Source organism: Triticum urartu, chromosome 3A (genome assembly GCF_056163025.1).
Source record: "Triticum urartu cultivar PI428250 chromosome 3A, HENAU_Tu73, whole genome shotgun sequence".
Taxonomy (NCBI): domain Eukaryota; kingdom Viridiplantae; phylum Streptophyta; class Magnoliopsida; order Poales; family Poaceae; genus Triticum; species Triticum urartu.
Window position 1 is genome coordinate 76,065,274 of NC_141875.1, and position 17,910 is coordinate 76,083,183.

The 17,910-nt window shown below is 45.7% G+C and overlaps 1 protein-coding gene across 1 annotated transcript; it reads left to right on the plus strand.

The window, feature by feature from the left end:
- The first annotated feature begins 9,727 nt into the window (after nt 1–9,727).
- LOC147978647 (uncharacterized) lies at nt 9,728–10,363 on the plus strand. Its single transcript, XM_087514838.1, has one exon. It carries the CDS (start codon nt 9,728–9,730, stop codon nt 10,361–10,363), a length of 636 nt encoding a protein of 211 aa, XP_087370964.1.
- The last annotated feature ends 7,547 nt before the right edge of the window (nt 10,364–17,910 follow it).

A 17,910-nucleotide genomic window follows, 5' to 3' on the forward strand; every position in this document is an offset into this window, starting at 1 on the left:
TCACTTCATTGAATACTTGATTATGGCTTGCTTAGGGTAGTCTACCTTCCGCTGCATGATAATAGGTTTATTTCCATCGTTTGTCTTCGAAACTTCCATGTTTTGAAGACTTTCATAAAAATCTCCTATTCACCCCCCTCTAGTCGATCACTAGCACTTTCAATTGGTATCAGAGCAAGGTACTCCCTTATTCTGTGTGATTCGGTTTAACCACCTGGAGTTTTATCTATGTTGACTGCAGGGATAATCAAAGTCTCCGCTGCGTGCCCAGTCTTTGATGGAACTGAATATCCCTACTGGAAGAATAAGATGCACATGCATCTTGAAGCCATTGATGTCAACCTATGTTATGTCGTCAAGAATGGCTTTCCCAAGGCTGGTGAAGGTGTCACCGCTGCTGATGTCAAGAAGTTCGTTCAACTGGACTCCACTGCGAAGAACATCATCTGTGGTCATCTGACCAAAGGACAGTATGGCCGTGTGAGTGCTTTGGAAACATCTAAGCTAGTCTGGGACTGGCTCTCCAAGGTCAACGAAGGCGTCTCAACCCAGAGAGATCAGAGAATCAGTGTGCTTCGCAACCTCTTCAACCGTTTCAAGAGAAATGACAATGAGAATGTCCAGCTCACGTTTGATCGACTCACTGACATCACAAATGAGCTTCAAGCCCTCGGCGCTACTGAGAGCATGAAGTCGTCAAGACACTCCTGAGATCACTTGACAGCTCGTTTGGCACCCTAGCCCTGATGATTCAAGAACGTCCTGACTTCAAGACACTCGATCCGTCTGACATACTTGAGAGGATCAACACACATGAGTTTCAGCTTTCTGAGAAAAGAGACATCTACGGTCCCAACTATGGGCGAACTCGTGCCTTGAAGGCAAACGCTATCTCCTCATCTGAAGAAGAATCTGACAGCAGTTCTGATGATCCTGAAGACATTGGAAAGGAGCTTGCTATGCTTGTGAAGAAGTTCCAAAAATTCACCAAGAAGAAAGGCTTCAGAAAGTCTTCACAATCAAGCTCAAGGAATGATGAAGCTTCTGCTCATGACTACAAGAAGAGAACATGCCACAAGTGCAAGAAACCTGGCCACTACATCTCTGAGTGTCCGCAGTGGGACAATGAGAACAAGAAGAAAAAGAAGAGCAAGGAGTATGATTATGACGACAAGAAGAAGAAGAAATACTCAAAGTCTTCTTCCAAGTCTTCCTCAAAGTCTTAATCACACAAGAAGAGCTCATCTGGCAAGGCTCGTGCGTTTGTTGGCAAGGAAATGGATTCAGAGGAGGAGTCCGCTTCTGAGGAGGCGGAAGTGGAGTCTGAGGAGGAGTCCAATTCTGGCGTTGCGAGTCTGGCTACAGCATACGTTGCCAAGTCCATCTTCAACACTAAAGACAATGACTTCATCACCGACACCGATGCAAATGACAAGGACTACTCCGCTCCCACCTACTGCTTCATGGCACACGGTGCCAAGGTAAACGCACGCACTACTCACTATCAAACATCCAGTGAAGATGACTCTGATTGTGGTTCCAAACCCAGCTACAAAACACTTGCTAAAATTGCAACTGAACAACAGAAAGCTATGGAACATATTAAAAAACTATTAGACAAAAGCGATGACCTATTAGACGCTGAAATGACTCGATCTCAGTCCTTAATTGAAGACATAAAAAATCTTCATGTTAAGTATGAGGAACTTGAAAGTCGTCATGAATCGCTCTCAACAACTCATGAAAAGCTTTCCTATGATTATCTTCAAAGGAAGCAAGATCTTGAAAAATTGAGAGCGGCTCATGAATATCTTCAAAAGGAAAACGAGTTACTTCGTGCCAAATAGATCAGTCCCGCTCAGGAAGGATTTGAACCACCATGTCTTAAATGCATTGAGCGTGACAACGCTACTTCTGTTCCTGGATGTTCTACTGCTGCTACTATTGCAATATCTTCAACTGTTGATGTGGTAACTAACCCCTCTGCTGAGGATACCACTGCAATTGCTGATGAAAATGCTAGGTTGAAGACATTGCTTGAAACAGGGATGTAAAAAAGTCTCAAAGGGCATCAGACACTATGTGATGTCCTCAAAAGGCAGATCCTGAACCGAAACCCTAGAAAGGAGGGTCTTGGGTTCGAAAGGAAAATGAATGCCGATGGCTCTTACTAGAAACCTGAGCAGTACCACAAAACCACATGGGTTGCTGCAAAGGAACCCTCAGTGGATCCATCCACTCTGTCAGGCTTCAATTGTGCTAATCCCATTGTTATTGATGAATCCTTTGATGCAAACTATAAACTGTTTAAGAATTAGAATGGTGAAGTGTTTGCCAGGTATATTGGTACTAACTGCAGGAATGGGCCACCTATGAAGAAAGTCTGGGTGCCGAAAAGGTTATTGGAGAATCTTCCTGTGAATGTCGTCAGGACACCACAAGTGAAGAAGACAAACCCCAGACCACATGCTTCATATGGTCCAAAGGCTTCATACAGACAAAGGACTCACCTGATTCGCACTAATGCAAATGTTTTGCAGGGAAGCCATACTCAGGCCTATGAATATGAGCGCGTTTCATCAAACCGCCATGTTCCTAAGACCAAGAACTACTCTGCTTATTCTTATGAGTACTATTGTCCACCTGCAAGACTTTTTGCTAGGGCTCCAAAGCCAAAATTGTCACATGCTGCACTTAGACTCATTGCTTCGAAGCCACCCTTGAAGATGTGGGTGGCTAAGAAAGCTTAACTCTCTTTTGTAGGGAAAGGTCTCCAGCCGACAATCAAATTCGTCTGAAGCTATTGCTGGGGACCTTAAACATCTTGTAGGGCGCAAGATCAAATGCCCAAATGGTCTTATTATGTATTTTGTTCCTGAGTCGCTTGCTACTTGCCTTATTAGTCCTAACCTCGATCTAAGCTTTCATTATCCACTTGCTCGTCAAATGTTTATGCTTCACAATTCTCTTCGTGAAGCCTATCCCCCTAACTGCACTATAGGGTACGACACTGGCTGCTTCAGAATGGATTATTGATAATGGGTGTACTAATCACATGACTGGCAAGCGAAGTCTTCTCATGGACTCAACCTTACGTCCATCTGACAAAAGTCACATCACATTTGCTGACACTGGTAAAAGCAAGGTATTGGGTCTAGGTAGAGTTGCAATCTCAAGGGATCAACACATGGATAAAGTCATGCTTGTTGAATCCCTTGGTTTCAACTTAATGCCTGTCTCAATGCTTTGCGATTTGAACATGATTGTGATGTTTGGAAAATATCATTGCCTTGTTCTAATGGAATCTGACAAGTCTCTAGTCTTTGAAGGGTATCAGAAAGATGATTTGTACGTGGTAGATTTCTCAGCAGGACCACAACTTGCCGTATGTCTTCTAGCAAAAGCTTCTGAATGCTGGCTCTGGCATCGGAGGCTAGGGCGTGCTGGCATGAGGAACCTGCACACCCTTGCAAAGAAGAAGCATGTCATAGGCATCGATGGCGTCAAGATCAAGCACATTAGAAGTGACAATGGCACTGAATTCAAGAACACTGGCCTAGATACTTATCTTGATACTTTGGGCATCACACATGAATTCTCAGCTCCGTACACGCCGCAGCAGAATGGCGTCGTGGAACGCAAGAACAGAACACTTATTGAGATGGCCCGGACGATGCTTGATGAATACAAGACTCCAAGAAAGTTCTGGCCTGAAGCCATTGATACTGCATGCCATATCATCAACCGTATTTATCTTCACAAGCTTCTGAACAAGACATCCTATGAGCTCCTTACTGGCAAGAAGCCAAATGTCAGTTACTTAAGAGTATTTGGCGCCAGGTGCTGGATCAAGGATCCACATCACACTTCAAAATTTGCACCGAAAGCACATGAAGGTTTTATGCTTGGATATGGAAAGGATTCGCACTCCTACAGAGTCTTCAACCTCTTTCACTATAAAGTGGTTGAAACTGTGGATGTGCGGTTCGATGAGACTAACGGCTCACAAAGAGAGCACCTGCCAAATGTGCTAGATGAAGTTCCATCCAGTGAATCAATCAAACTTATGGGAACTGGAGAAATCATACCATCTGAAGCTCAGCCTGAAGAGGAACTTATCATCTCTGCACCTGATCAACCTGAAGACAATGCTCAGCCTGAAGACAATCCTTCTAATGATGACAATGATCAGCAAGAGCAAAATCTTCGTCCTGTCCATCCTCGTGTTGCAAATGAAGTACAGATTGAAAGGATAATTGATAGCATCAATGCACCAAGTCCACTCACTCGTTCAAGGGCAACACAACTAGCAAACTTCTGTGGGCACTTCGCATTCGTCTCAATATCTGAACCCAAGAAAGTTGATGAAGCCTTCATGGAACCTGAATGGGTTTAAGCTATGAAAGAAGAGCTTCAATAGTTTGAGCTGAATAATGTATGGGAACTGGTTAAGCGTCCTGATCCTTGTAAGCACAATATAATAGGCACTAAATGGATATATCGCAACAAGCAAGATGAGCATGGTCAAGTTGTCAGAAACAAAGCTCGTCTCGTTGCTCAAGGATACACTCAAGTTGAAGGGATTGACTTCGATGAAACATTTGCTCCTGTGGCTAGGCTTGAAGCTATACGCATACTGTTGGCCTATGCAAACCATCATAACATTCTTCTGTATCAAATGGATGTGAAGAGAGCTTTTCTCAATGGCAAGATTGAAGAAGAAGTGTATGTTGCACAACCGCCTGGCTTTGAAGATCCAAAACATCCTGACATGGTGTAGAAGCTCAACAAGGCACTTTATGGCCTCAAACAAGCCACTCGGGCTTGGTATGACACACTCAAAGACTTCCTGAAGAGCAAATGCTTCAAACCTGGTTCTATCGATCCCACTCTCTTCATGAAGACATATGATGGTGAACTGTTTGTGTGCCAAATATATGTGGGTGACATTATCTTCGGCTGCACTAATCAGAAATACAGTGAAGAGTTTGGATATATGATGCAAGAGCAATATCAGATGTCCATGATGGGTGAGCTGATGTAACATCCCAAATTTTCAATTTGGAATGTTTTACAATTTTTAGCTAAGCATCTATGCATTTTGTTTGAATTGAGTGACATTTGGAAATTTTCAGAGGCTGTTGAGTTTTGGCTGAATTTGGATTCAACTTGGCATTTAAAAATCTACCTCAATATCCCTGACAAATACTTGAGAAAAAGTATGAGAGGAGCTAACATGACACTCCAAAAATGTCAGAAGAAAATATTGCCAAAAGGTTTGAATTCAAATTTGAACTTTATTTGGAGTTTGCAGAAAATGTTTTTTTAGTTTCTGTTTTGCCTATATAAAAATGTCCACGCTATAGGATTAATTCAAAAAAAGGAAAAGGCCCAGGTGCGATCCAGGCCAACCGGCTCAGCCGACGCCCAGGCCAACTGGCCCAGCTAGCAAGGCCGCAGCCCAACCAGCGCCAAGGCCGCCAGCCCAGCGCGGCGCACACCCGAGCCACCTTCGCTTCGGTCGCCCGACCGAACCCACCTCTCCCTCTCTCACCGACGCGCCGGCCCCACCCCGTCTTCCTCCTCCCACAAGCCACGCGCGCGTATCCCGCACGCGCTCGCGCCGGCCGAGTCCGAGCCTTCGCCAAAACCCTAGCCCGACTCGACCTCCTCCCCAAGAAAGAAGCCCTATAAATACCCCTCGGGCTCCTCTGTCGATCCCCTAAAAACCCTACTCCAAAACCCACCACAGCCACCGCCGTCGCCAAACGCATCTCGCCGCCGCCGCCTCGGTTCGCCGTCGCTTCTGCCACCGGTGAGCAAAACCCTACCCTCAAACCTTGTCAGCACCAACTCCTCAACCTCCTACACCTCCCTGACACCCTTTTGACCGCCTTCGATGCCTACAGGGAGCCGCCCGAGCATCTACGCCCGTCGCCGGAGCACGTCGAGCACAGGAGCTTGACGAGATCGTTCCGCTCGTCACCGCCGTCTTCAACCACCACCGAGGCCGCCCCCGACTTCCCCAAGCTCCTCCGCATCGCCCCGACGTAGCCGCCGCAGCCCCGGCCCACCAGAGCACCTCCGCCAACAACGCCCGAGCCCACCCCGCCGTCGACCGCCGCTGTAAGCCACCGGACTCCCACCACCGTTCGATCTGCAATCTACGGCGTAGATTAGAAATAGTGAATGGTTAGGTTTAATTTAAGTAGACCGGTTTTTGTTCGGTTTATTCCCGGTTAGATCAGTTTATTTATTTGCGGTTTAGTTAGACCGGCCGATTGGTTTATTTCTGTTAGCCCGTGGACGTATTGGTCTGTGAAGTGCTCGTGCGCAGTTTAGTTTTAGAGCGCTCACTGTTCGGCCCGTTAGCGCGTTAGTTTTTGGTTAGTTTTAATTTCTTTTTCGTTTCTGTTTTCAACAGAATAGTTCCAGTTTTGTAAAATCTATATCTTTTAAGTTATTTAATATTTTTAGTTGATTCTTTTTGCTCTAGTTTGCAAATTTCCTATAGTTGCTGTAGAAATTAGATTTGGCCATGTTTAGGTTTTTAAAAATTGCTTTATATTAGTTTTAGCCAGATTAGTTTTTCTGCTATAAATTGAGTTAGGATTATTTTATTTTATTGATTCTTTTTGTCACTACTTTGTTTTGACCTTTACTAGCAGTAGGAATTTATTTGGGCATTTTTAGTCTTTATTTAAAATAGTTTTTATGCGAAAACAAGCTTTTCTAGTTTATTTAGCTTGCTGTTGTTTTCTGCTGTTCTAGTTATTTTTAAATTTTATTTTTCCTATGTTATAGTTTATTTTAGATTAGTTTCTGTAGTTACAGAGAGTGAACATTTATTTACAGCAAAATAAAAAGTTTTATTTTATTTTCTTATTAGTTTTGTTTTAGGTATAACAGGAGTTCTATAATAAATATTGGTTCGATTCTTTCTGCACCTAGTTTGTATGCCGTTTTCCTTCATGTTAGTTAGTAAAACCATGGTTTTAGATCTGTAAAGAAAAGTGTTAGTAGGTTAAAACTATTTCTTTGTTGTTGCTTGATGTGATGGAACCCTTGATTTTGTTTTCCCCGAGATTTCTTTGATTTTGGTCTGAGTGTTTGTGTGTTTTCCTTCAGTTTGCTGATATGTCATTAGTGAAATACTTATTTGTGCTATTGTTTGACTCGATAGAATTTCCGGAGTGCGAAGCTTGCTATCTCGAGTCACTAGCGTTTGAAGACCATCAGCCAGGCAAGTCATTTGATCATGTTTTTGCAATACCTATGATTTTGTTGCATTAGAATTGTTCCTCCCCACCATGCATGCAGTAGGAGAATTTTAAGTTATGTTCTTGAGTAGTATCATGAGGTAGGATGAACCCAATTCCCCTTGTTACCATTGCCCGGGATGATGTAGTTTATTTTGCTATGCTCGTAGACGGGGTTGGTTGAGTGATTCATAAGGGAGATGTGAGAGTCAAGATGATGACAACCCCATGACTTCAAGCTCAAGATGGACTTCAAATTCATTACTGGGTGGAGGACGGTTGACGGGCACCCTGGAGAAACCAGCGGATGGCCGGGATGCATGGAGAAGCGCCATGACATCTTGCGGAAAGCTTCATCCAGCCACGAAGAGACGGATGGATACCCCTTGACCGGAAGCTTACCTGTGCAGCCACAAGACATTATGGGCTCTGGCTGGGTTGACCTTAGGCGTGACTCTGGACGGACGGTGCCAGCAGATGTAGAAGAACGGTAGGACATGGATGGGTACCGGCAGTGCCCAGAGAAACTCTACGGAAGACCCTGTTTCGTTCATCCCGTCTTCAAACACCAGGTAGTGCGAGGACATAAAGGAGGGAACGATTCTTGCGGGTAAAGTGCACAAGACTCTGCAGAGTAACAACCTAATCGATTAGCCATGTCCCCGGTTACGAACAAATGAGCCTCTGGAAATTGGAGTATTTCGGAAATCTCAACACCGAACTTAATAAATTAATTGATGGGTTATTTAATAATTGGGTATGAGACATTGGTTGGCGGAACCATCTCAATAACAACCAACATTTTGTAGTAATTGCAAACAAGTCCTTTGTTATAGGAAAAAATTGGCTTTTTCGCAAAAACATAAAACTTAGAGCCCCACAGCCAATTGCATATAGTGTTAGAAATTTTATTGTTGTTCTCTCTTCATGACTTGCCGGCATATTCAAAATGCTGACCTACACGGCTGCAACGTCTTATGTTGTAGAGGAGTTTTCCGACCAGGAGTGAGGCTACGATCTATGCTTGGCGATTGCCCTATGGAGTCGGATGGACTCGCTATTCGTCTACGCTTCCGCAGCTTATTTAGCTTATTTCTCATGAGTTGGCCTTCGGCCGAATTTATTATGATGTAATAAAGACTCGATATGAGAATCGTGTAATAAATTCAGGTGTGATTGAACTTTGAATCTTTTCATCAATGTACTGTGTGTGCCAGCATGATCTTGGGATGGTACAGCTACACAAGGACTTGACCGATTTTGGGTCGGGTTGTTACAGAGATGGTATCAGAGCACACGCTGACCGTAGGACGTAACCCCTTGGATCGGAAAGCCATAGGAAGAAACTATTTTATTTTATGTCCTTATCATTCCGTAATACTCCCCTGTTCATTTCTGACTTGTCTCCGATTTCAACATTCTAGATGGCCGTCAAGTTCATCCCAGCTCTGCTCCCGGAGTTTTGCCAGGCAGATGAGACAATGCTTTTTGGCAGGAGGCTGGTCCATATCACCAAGGAATTGAAGATTGCTCTACCGTCTATCACCGGGACCCCTGTCATGGCATTTCCAGAAGACCGTCGTTATAGGATTAAGGTGCACATACCAGGGAGAACTTTCGGAAGCCTCTCAGCGCCCGTTGACTTCAAGTTCACTGCTCCCACTTGGATACTCGGGAGAGACATAGCAGTTCATAGTGCACTTGGACGCATCCAGGAGGAATACATGACCGAGCTTGTTGGATCAGACCACACCATGATTTCTTGCAGGACTGCAGATGGAGAGATTATCCGCACCATAGATGACAACTCCGTCTGCTCATATGTCCAAGACTTGGAGGCTCACATCAGGGCTCTAGAGATTCAGATGCGCATGAGCTTGAAGACGGTCCAAAAGTTGCATCTTCGTGAAATTGAACTAGAGGATGCAGCACGTGAAGCCCACTATGAGCATGAGGATGAAGTCAAGGATTTTATGGAAAGACTCGAGGACCGGAAGAAATATATTGCCACACTGGAGGAGAAGATGGATCTGGGAGAAGACCTTTTCCCGAGTGGAGATGATGGACCTCTTGTGAGCAATGACCAGGATTATGAAGAGAGCTCCACCGAAGGAAGCCGCAAGAGGAGACGCCGCACCAGAGGACGCCGCACCAGAGGACGCAGGGATAATTGATGAAGACATTTAGTCGACCGCCATGTTATTTTATTTTCGTCGATCAGTTAGACTGCCATTTTCGATTAGTCGTGATATCTTGTAATCCGAGTTTGAACCTTGTTTGAGATGAATGAATAAATGATTGGTGTGATTGTATTTGTGCATTCATTTGGGTAGTGCTATTTTCTCATTAGACCGTTGTTCTATTCTAATTTCTCATCCACTCCATAACACCAGATGCCTCTGAGACGTGACCCCAGTTTCACTTTCCCGCCGGAGCTCACCCAGCTGATTCAATAGCAGAATGCCTTAATGCAAATGCTCATCCAAAACCAAGGCAACAACAACAACAATCCACTGCCACCACCCCCTGTCGATAACCTGACCCGGTTCCTAAGGCTGAATCCGCCGGTGTTCTCTAGTAGCACCGAGCCGATTGTAGCTGATGATTGGCTCCGTAAGATTGGAAGGGATCTAACAACTGCTGGATGCACAGATGCTGAGAAGGTGCGTTTTGCCGCACATCAACTGAATGGACCTGCAGCCTCTTGGTGGGAAAACTACACCGCCACTTATCCGGTCGCCACCATGACATGGGATCAGTTCCAGCGGGCTTTTCGCACCGCGCATGTCTCAGCTGGAGCCATGAGTCTGAAGAAGCGTGAGTTCCGCAACTTACGCCAGGGGAACCATACTGTGGGGCAGTATGTGGATGAGTTCAACAAGTTATCTCGATATGCCCCAAATGACATGGCCACAGATGCCGCAAAACAGGAGAAGTTTCTTGAGGGACTCAATGATGAGCTGGGAATGCAGCTAATGGTGGCTACCTTCAACAACTACCAGGAGCTGGTAGACAAGTCCACTATACTTGAAGGCAAGCAGCAGCAGATTGAAAGCCGCAAGCGGAAATATAGCCAGGGAAAGTACAACTCCGGAACTCAGTAGAAGCCGCACTATGCCCCATACTCGGGAGGACATAACCATCACACCCATGGAGGACACAATCATGGAGGACATAACCATGGAGGGAACGGGAACAATCGCAACCACGACAACAACCCCAAGTCAGGCAATGGAGGCAACGGCAACCAGCACCGTCCTACTCCGACTTAGAAGGATCTGAGTCATATCACCTGTTTCAAGTGCCAGAAGATAGGACACTACGCCACCGATTGTCCAGAGGCCAAGCAGAGGAATGGGAACGGCAACGACAATGGAAGCTCAGCAAAGAAGCCCAACCCTTTTCCTCATGCTCAGGTGAATCACATTGACGTGGATGACGTCTATGATCAGCCAGAAACTGTGGTTGGTAAGTTTTTATTAAATTCACGTCCAGTATTGGTACTCTTTGATTCCGGTGCAACGCATTCATTCATATCAAGGGTAGTTGTGGAAAATTACGGGTTGCCCACTAGGACCCTTAGAACCCCGATCCAAGTCACTTCTCCAGGAGGAGAAATGATGGCAGGCTTAGGCTGTCATTCAACCCTCAGCATCGGAAATCATGATTTTCCCATAGGCCTCATAGTCTTAGAATCCCAGGGATTGGACGTGATCCTAGGCATGGACTGGTTGACGAAGTTTGAAGGGAACATTGACTGTGCCCGCAAGCCGATTTTGCTCACCACCCCGGAGCAGAAGAGGATCAAGTATGTATCCAGACGCACACCGATAAAGAACCAGGTGAATTCCCTCACGGGAGTGGTTCAGGAGGAAGTGCCTGTAGTACAAGATTTTTCGGATGTATTTCTGGAGGAATTACCAGGAATGCCACCGGATAGGGAAATCGAATTTTTGATCGAGTTATTACCTGGCACAGCCCCAATATCCAAGAGACCTTATCGGATGCCCCTGAATGATTTGGAAGAGATCAAGCAGCAGATCAAGGAATTATTGGAGAAAGGATATATTCGCCCAAGTTCGTCACCTTGGGGAGCCCCAGTTCTTCTGGTAGAGAAGAAGGATGGAACCCTGAGAATGGTTGTAGATTATCGTTCATTGAACGACGTGATTATCAAGAATAAGTACCCTCTACCGATGATTAATGATTTATTTGATCAGCTAGTCGGAGCCAAAGTATTTTCCAAGATCAATCTTTGATCAGGGTATCATCAGCTGAAGATTCGTGAACAGGATATACCCAAAACAGCCTTCACCACAAGGTATGGTTTATATGAGTATACCGTCATGTCATTCGGATTGACTAATGCCCCTGCGTATTTCATGAGCATGATGAACAAGGTATTTATGGAATACCTAGAAAAGTTTGTCGTGGTGTTCATCGATGACATCTTGGTTTTCTCCAAGAGCAAGGAAGAGCACAAGGAACATCTGCGTCTAGTCTTGGAGAAACTCCGAGAACACCAGTTATATGCCAAATTCAGCAAATGTGAATTTTGGTTGAAGGAAGTCGGATTCCTCGGACATGTTATTTCAGGAGAAGGAATAGCAGTCGACCCCACCAAGGTTGAATCGGTCACCAACTGGCAATCCCCCACCTCAGTCAAGGAGATCCACAGTTTTCTCGGGCTTGCAGGATATTATCGGAGATTTATTGAGAATTTCTCCAAGATTGCTAAACCCATGACCGAGTTGTTGAAGAAGGAAACAAAGTACATTTGGACCGCGGATTGTGAAGCCAGTTTTCAGGAGTTGAAGAAACGTCTGGTTACAGCCCCAGTACTCATCTTGCCGGACATACGCAAAGATTATCAGGTGTATTGTGACGCTTCTCGTCAAGGGCTCGGAGGAGTGCTCATGCAGAAAGGAAAATTTGGTGTATTGTGACGCTTCTCGTCAAGGGCTCGGAGGAGTGCTCATGCAGGAAGGAAAAGTTGTAGCTTATACCTCCAGACAGCTACGACCTCACGAGATGAATTATGCCACACACGATTTGGAGTTAGCAGCCGTAGTGCACGCACTCAAGACGCGGAGACATTTCCTTGTCGGAAATAGTTGTGATGTTTACACGGATCATAAGAGCTTGAAGTACATTTTCACCCAGAAGGAGTTGAACCTCAGACAAAGGAGATGGCTGGAATTGATCAAGGACTATGATATGAGATTGCATTACCACCCAGGGGAAGCAAATGTTGTAGTAGATGCCTTGAGCCATAAAAGCCATGTGAACACCCTCATAGCTGGAGGATTACCTCAGAATTTAGCCGACAATCTCAGAGATCTCCGATTGGAAATAGTACCAAGAGGATTTGTCGCCACCTTGGATATTCAGTCCACTCTGACCGAAAAGATCCGTGAAGCGCAGAAGACGGACAAGGAAATTGCAGAGATAAAGGAAAAGATGAGTAACGGAAAGGCTAAAGGTTTTCGTGAAGATGAACACAGAACTTTATGGTTCGAGGATCGTATCTATGTGCCTAATGACCCAGAGGTTAGGAAGTTAATTCTTCAGGAGGCCCATGACTCACCGTACTCGATTCACCCAGGCAACACCAAGATGTATCTGGACTTGAAGGGAAGTTTCTGGTGGACAGGCATGAAGAAGGATATTGCCGAGTACATAACAGTATGCGATGTTTGTCAGCGAGTAAAGGCGGAGCATCAGAAGCCGGCAAGGTTACTTCAACCACTGCCGATTCCCGAGTGGAAATGGGAAAAACTTGGAATGGATTTTATCACAGGATTACCAGGACACGTTCAGGTTATGACTCTATCTGGGTAGTGGTTGATCGCTTGACCAAGGTAGCTCATTTCATTCCCGTGAAGACCACATATACCAGCGCTAAGTTAGCCAAGATATACATGACCAGGATCGTATGTCTGCATGGAGTTCCGAGGAGTATCGTGTCAAATAGAGGAACACAATTTACCTCAAAGTTTTGGAATCAGTTGCATGAAACTTTGGGTACGAGGCTGGAGTTCAGTACAGCTTTTAATCCGCACACAGATGGACAGACCGAGAGAGTCAACCAGATTCTGGAGGACATGTTGAGAGCCTGTGCGCTAGACTACGGGTCTAGCTGGGATGACAATTTGCCATACGTAGAGTTCTCATATAACAACAGCTATCAGACCAGTCTAAAGATGGCCCCTTTCGAAGCTCTATATGGCAGGAGGTGCAGAACACCATTGCTGTGGGATGGTGTTGGAGACCGAAAACTTTTTGGTCCCGATCTTATCAGAGACTCCGAAGAGAAGGTCAAGCTGATTCGAGATAGACTCAAGATAGCCCAGTCGAGACAGAAGAGTTATGACGACAGTAAACGCAAGGAGGTAACGTATGAAGTTGGAGACCGAGCCTATCTCCGTGTGTCCCCACTTCGTGGAATCAAGAGATTTGGTGTTAAAGGAAAATTAGCACCCAGGTTCATTGGCCCCTACAAAATCCTCGAACGCAGAGGAGAAGTTGCATACAAGCTGGAATTGCCGGAAGGATAGTCAGGAGTTCACGATGTCTTTCACGTATCCCAGCTGAAGAAATGCCATGCCGGGATGGCCGATACTCCTCTAAGAGACACAGTGCCCCTAGAGGCCATACAGCTAGATAGTGATCTGACTTATGAGGAGAAACCCGTCAGAATTCTTGAGAGTGCGAACAGAGTTACCCGCAACAAGATCATCAAATTTTGCAAGGTTCTATGGAGCCACCACTCTGAGGAGGAAGCCACTTGGGAGCGAGAAGAAGATCTCCGCCGAGACCACCCGCACCTATTTGCTAGCCAACCCGAATCTCGAGGGCGAGATTCATCTTAAGGTGGGTAGGTTTGTAACATCCCAAAATTTCAATTTGGAATGTTTTACAATTTTTAGCTAAGAATCTATGCATTTTGTTTGAATTGAGTGACATTTGGAAATTTTCAGAGGCTGTTGAGTTTTGGTTGAATTTGGATTCAACTTGGCATTTGAAAATCTACTTCAATATCCCTGACAAATACTTGAGAAAAAGTATGCGAGGAGCTAACATGACACTCCAAAAATGTCACAAGAAAATATTGCCAAAAGGTTTGAATTCAAATTTGAAGTTTATTTGGAGTTTGCAGAAAATGTTTTTTTTAGTTTCTGTTTTGCCACTATAAAAATGTCCACGCTATAGGATTAATTCCCCTGAGAATTTTGATATATATATATATGTCCTATATAAGAATATTATAGATTTCTCTTATTTTATTTTTTCTCTCTGCCTTAATTCAAAAAAAAGGAAAAGGCCCAGGCGCGATCCAGGCCAACCGGCCCAGGCGACGCCCAGGCCAACCGGCCCAGCCAGCAAGGCCGCAGCCCAACCAGCGCCAAGGCCGCCAGCCCAGCGCGGCGCACGCCCGAGCCACCTTCGCTTCGGTCGCCCGACCGAACCCACCTCTCCCTCCCTCACCGACGCGCCGGCCCCACCCCGTCTTCCTCCTCCCACAAGCCACGCGCGCGTATCCCGCACGCGCTCGCGCCGACCGAGTCCGAGCCTTCGCCAAAACCCTAGCCCAACTCAACCTCCTCCCCAAGAAAGAAGCCCTATAAATACCCCTCGGGCTCCTCTGTCGATCCCCTAAAAACCCTACTCCAAAACCCACCACAGCCACCGCTGTCGCCAAACGCATCTCGCCGCCACCGCCTTGGTTCGCCGCCGCTTCTGCCACCGGTGAGCAAAACCCTACCCTCAAACCTTGTCAGCACCAACTCCTCAACCTTCTACACCTCCCTGAAACCCTTTTGACCGCCTTCGACGCCTACAGGGAGCCGCCCGAACATCTACGCCCGTCGCCGGAGCACGTCGAGCACAGGAGCTTGACGAGCTCGTTCCACTCGTCACCGCCGTCTTCAACCACCACCGAGGCCGCTCCCGACTTCCCCAAGCTCCTTCGCATCGCCCCGACGTAGCCACCGCCGCCCCGGACCACCAGAGCACCTCTGCCACCAACGCCCGAGCCCACCCCGCCGTCGACCGCCGCTGTAAGCCACCGGACTCCCACCACCGTTCAATCTGCAATCTACGGCGTAGATTAGAAATAGTGAATGGTTAGGTTTAATTTAAGTAGACCGGTTTTTGTTCGGTTTATTCCTGGTTAGACCGGTTTATTTATTTGCGGTTTAGTTAGACCGGCCGATTGGTTTATTTCTGTTAGCCCGTGGACGTATTGGTCTATGAAGTGCTCATGCGCAGTTTAGTTTTAGAGCGCTCACTGTTCGGCCCGTTAGCGCGTTAGTTTTTGTTTAGTTTTAATTTTTTTTTTCGTTTCTGTTTTCAACAGAATAGTTCCAGTTTTGTAAAATCTATATCTTTTAAGTTATTTAATATTTTTAGTTGATTCTTTTTGCTCTAGTTTTCAAATTTCCTATAGTTGCTGTAGAAATTAGATTCGGCCATGTTTAGGTTTTTAAAAATTGATTTATATTAGTTTTAGCCAGATTAGTTTTTCTTCTATAAATTGAGTTAGGATTATTTTATTTTATTGATTCTTTTTGTCACTGCTTTGTTTTGACCTTTCCTAGCAGTAGGAATTTATTTGGGCATTTTTAGTCTTTATTAAAAATAGTTTTTATGCGAAAACAAGCTTTTCTAGTTTATTTAGCTTGCTGTTGTTTTCTGCTGTTCTAGTTATTTTTAAATTTTATTTTTCCTATGTTATAGTTTATTTTAGATTAGTTTCTGTAGTTACAGAGAGTGAACATTTATTTACAGCAAAATAAAAAGTTTTATTTTATTTTCTTATTAGTTTTGTTTTAGGTATAACAGGAGTTCTATAATAGATATTGGTTCGATTCTTTTTGCACCTAGTTTGTATGCTGTTTTCCTTTATGTTAGTTAGTAAAACCATGGTTTTGGATCTGTAAAGAAAAGTGTTAGTAGGTTAAAACTATTTCTTTGTTGTTGCTTGATGTGATGGAAACCTTGATTTTGTTTTCCCCGAGTTTTCTTTGATTTTGGTTTGAGTGTTTGTGTGTTTTCCTTCAGTTTGCTGATATGTCATTAGTGAAATACTTATTTGTGCTATTTTTTGACTCTATAGAATTTCTGGAGTGCGAAGCTTGCTATCTCGAGTCACTAGCGTTTGAAGACCGTCAGCCAGGCAAGTCATTTGATCATGTTTTTGCAATACCTATGATTTTGTTGCATTAGAATTGTTCCTCCCCACCATGCATGCAGTAGGAGAATTTTAAGTTATGTTCTTGAGTAGTATCATGAGGTAGGATGAACCCAATTCCCCTTGTTACCATTGCCCGGGATGATGTAGTTTATTTTGCTATGCTCGTAGACGGGGTTGGTTGAGTGATTCATAAGGGAGATGTGAGAGTCAAGATGATGACAACCCCATGACTTCAAGCTCAAGATGGACTTCAAATTCACTACTGGGTGGAGGACGGTTGACGGGCACCCTGGAGAAACCAGCGGATGGCCGGGATGCATGGAGAAGCGCCATGACATCTTGCGGAAAGTTTCACCCAGCCACGAAGAGACGGATGGATACCCCTTGACCGGAAGCTTACCTGTGCAGCCTCAAGTGTTGGGGAACGTAACAATAATTCAAAATTTTCCTACGTGTCACCAAGATCAATCTATGGAGTCATCTAGCAATGAGGGAGGAGTGGATCTACATACCCTTGTAGATCGCGCGCGGAAGCGTTCAAGAGAACGGGGTTGATGGAGTCGTACTCGTCGTGATCCAAATCACCGATGATCCTAGCGCCGAACGGACGGCACCTCCGCGTTCAACACACATACGGAGCAGCGACGTCTCCTCCTTCTTGATCCAGCAAGGGGGGAGGAGAGGTTGATGGAGATCCAACAACACGACGGCGTGGTGGTGGAAGTAGCGGGATTCCAACAGGGCTTCGCCAAGAGCTGCGGGAGGAGGAAGATGTGTCATGGGAGGGAGAGGGAGGCGCCAGGGCTTAGGTATGGTTGCCCTCCCTTCCCCCCCACTATATATAGGGCCAAGGGAGAGGGGGAGGGTGCAGCCTTGCCCCTTCCTCCAAGGAAGGGTGCGGCCAAGGGGGGGGGGAGGAGTCCATCCTCCCCAAGGCACCTCGGAGGTGCCTTCCCCTTTTAGGACTCTCCCTTTTCCTCTACTCTTGGCGCATGGGCCTCTTGGGGCTGGTGCCCTTGGCCCATATAGGCCAAGGCGCACCCCCTACAGCCCATGTGCCCCCCCGGGGCAGGTGGCCCCACCCGGTGGACCCCCGGGACCCTTCCGGTGGTCCCGGTACAATACCGGTGACCCCGAAACTTGTCCCGATGGCCGAAATAGCACTTCCTATATATAATTCTTTACCTCCGGACCATTCCGGAACTCCTCGTGACGTCCGGGATCTCATCTGCGACTCCAAACAACTTTCGGGTTACCGCATACTAATATCTCTATAACCCTAGCGTCACCGAACCTTAAGTGTGTAGACCCTACGGGTTCGGGAGACATGCAGACATGACCGAGATGACTCTCCGGTCAATAACCAACAGCGGGATCTGGATACCCATGTTGGCTCCCACATGTTCCACGATGATCTCATCGGATGAACCACGATGTCAAGGACTTAATCAATCC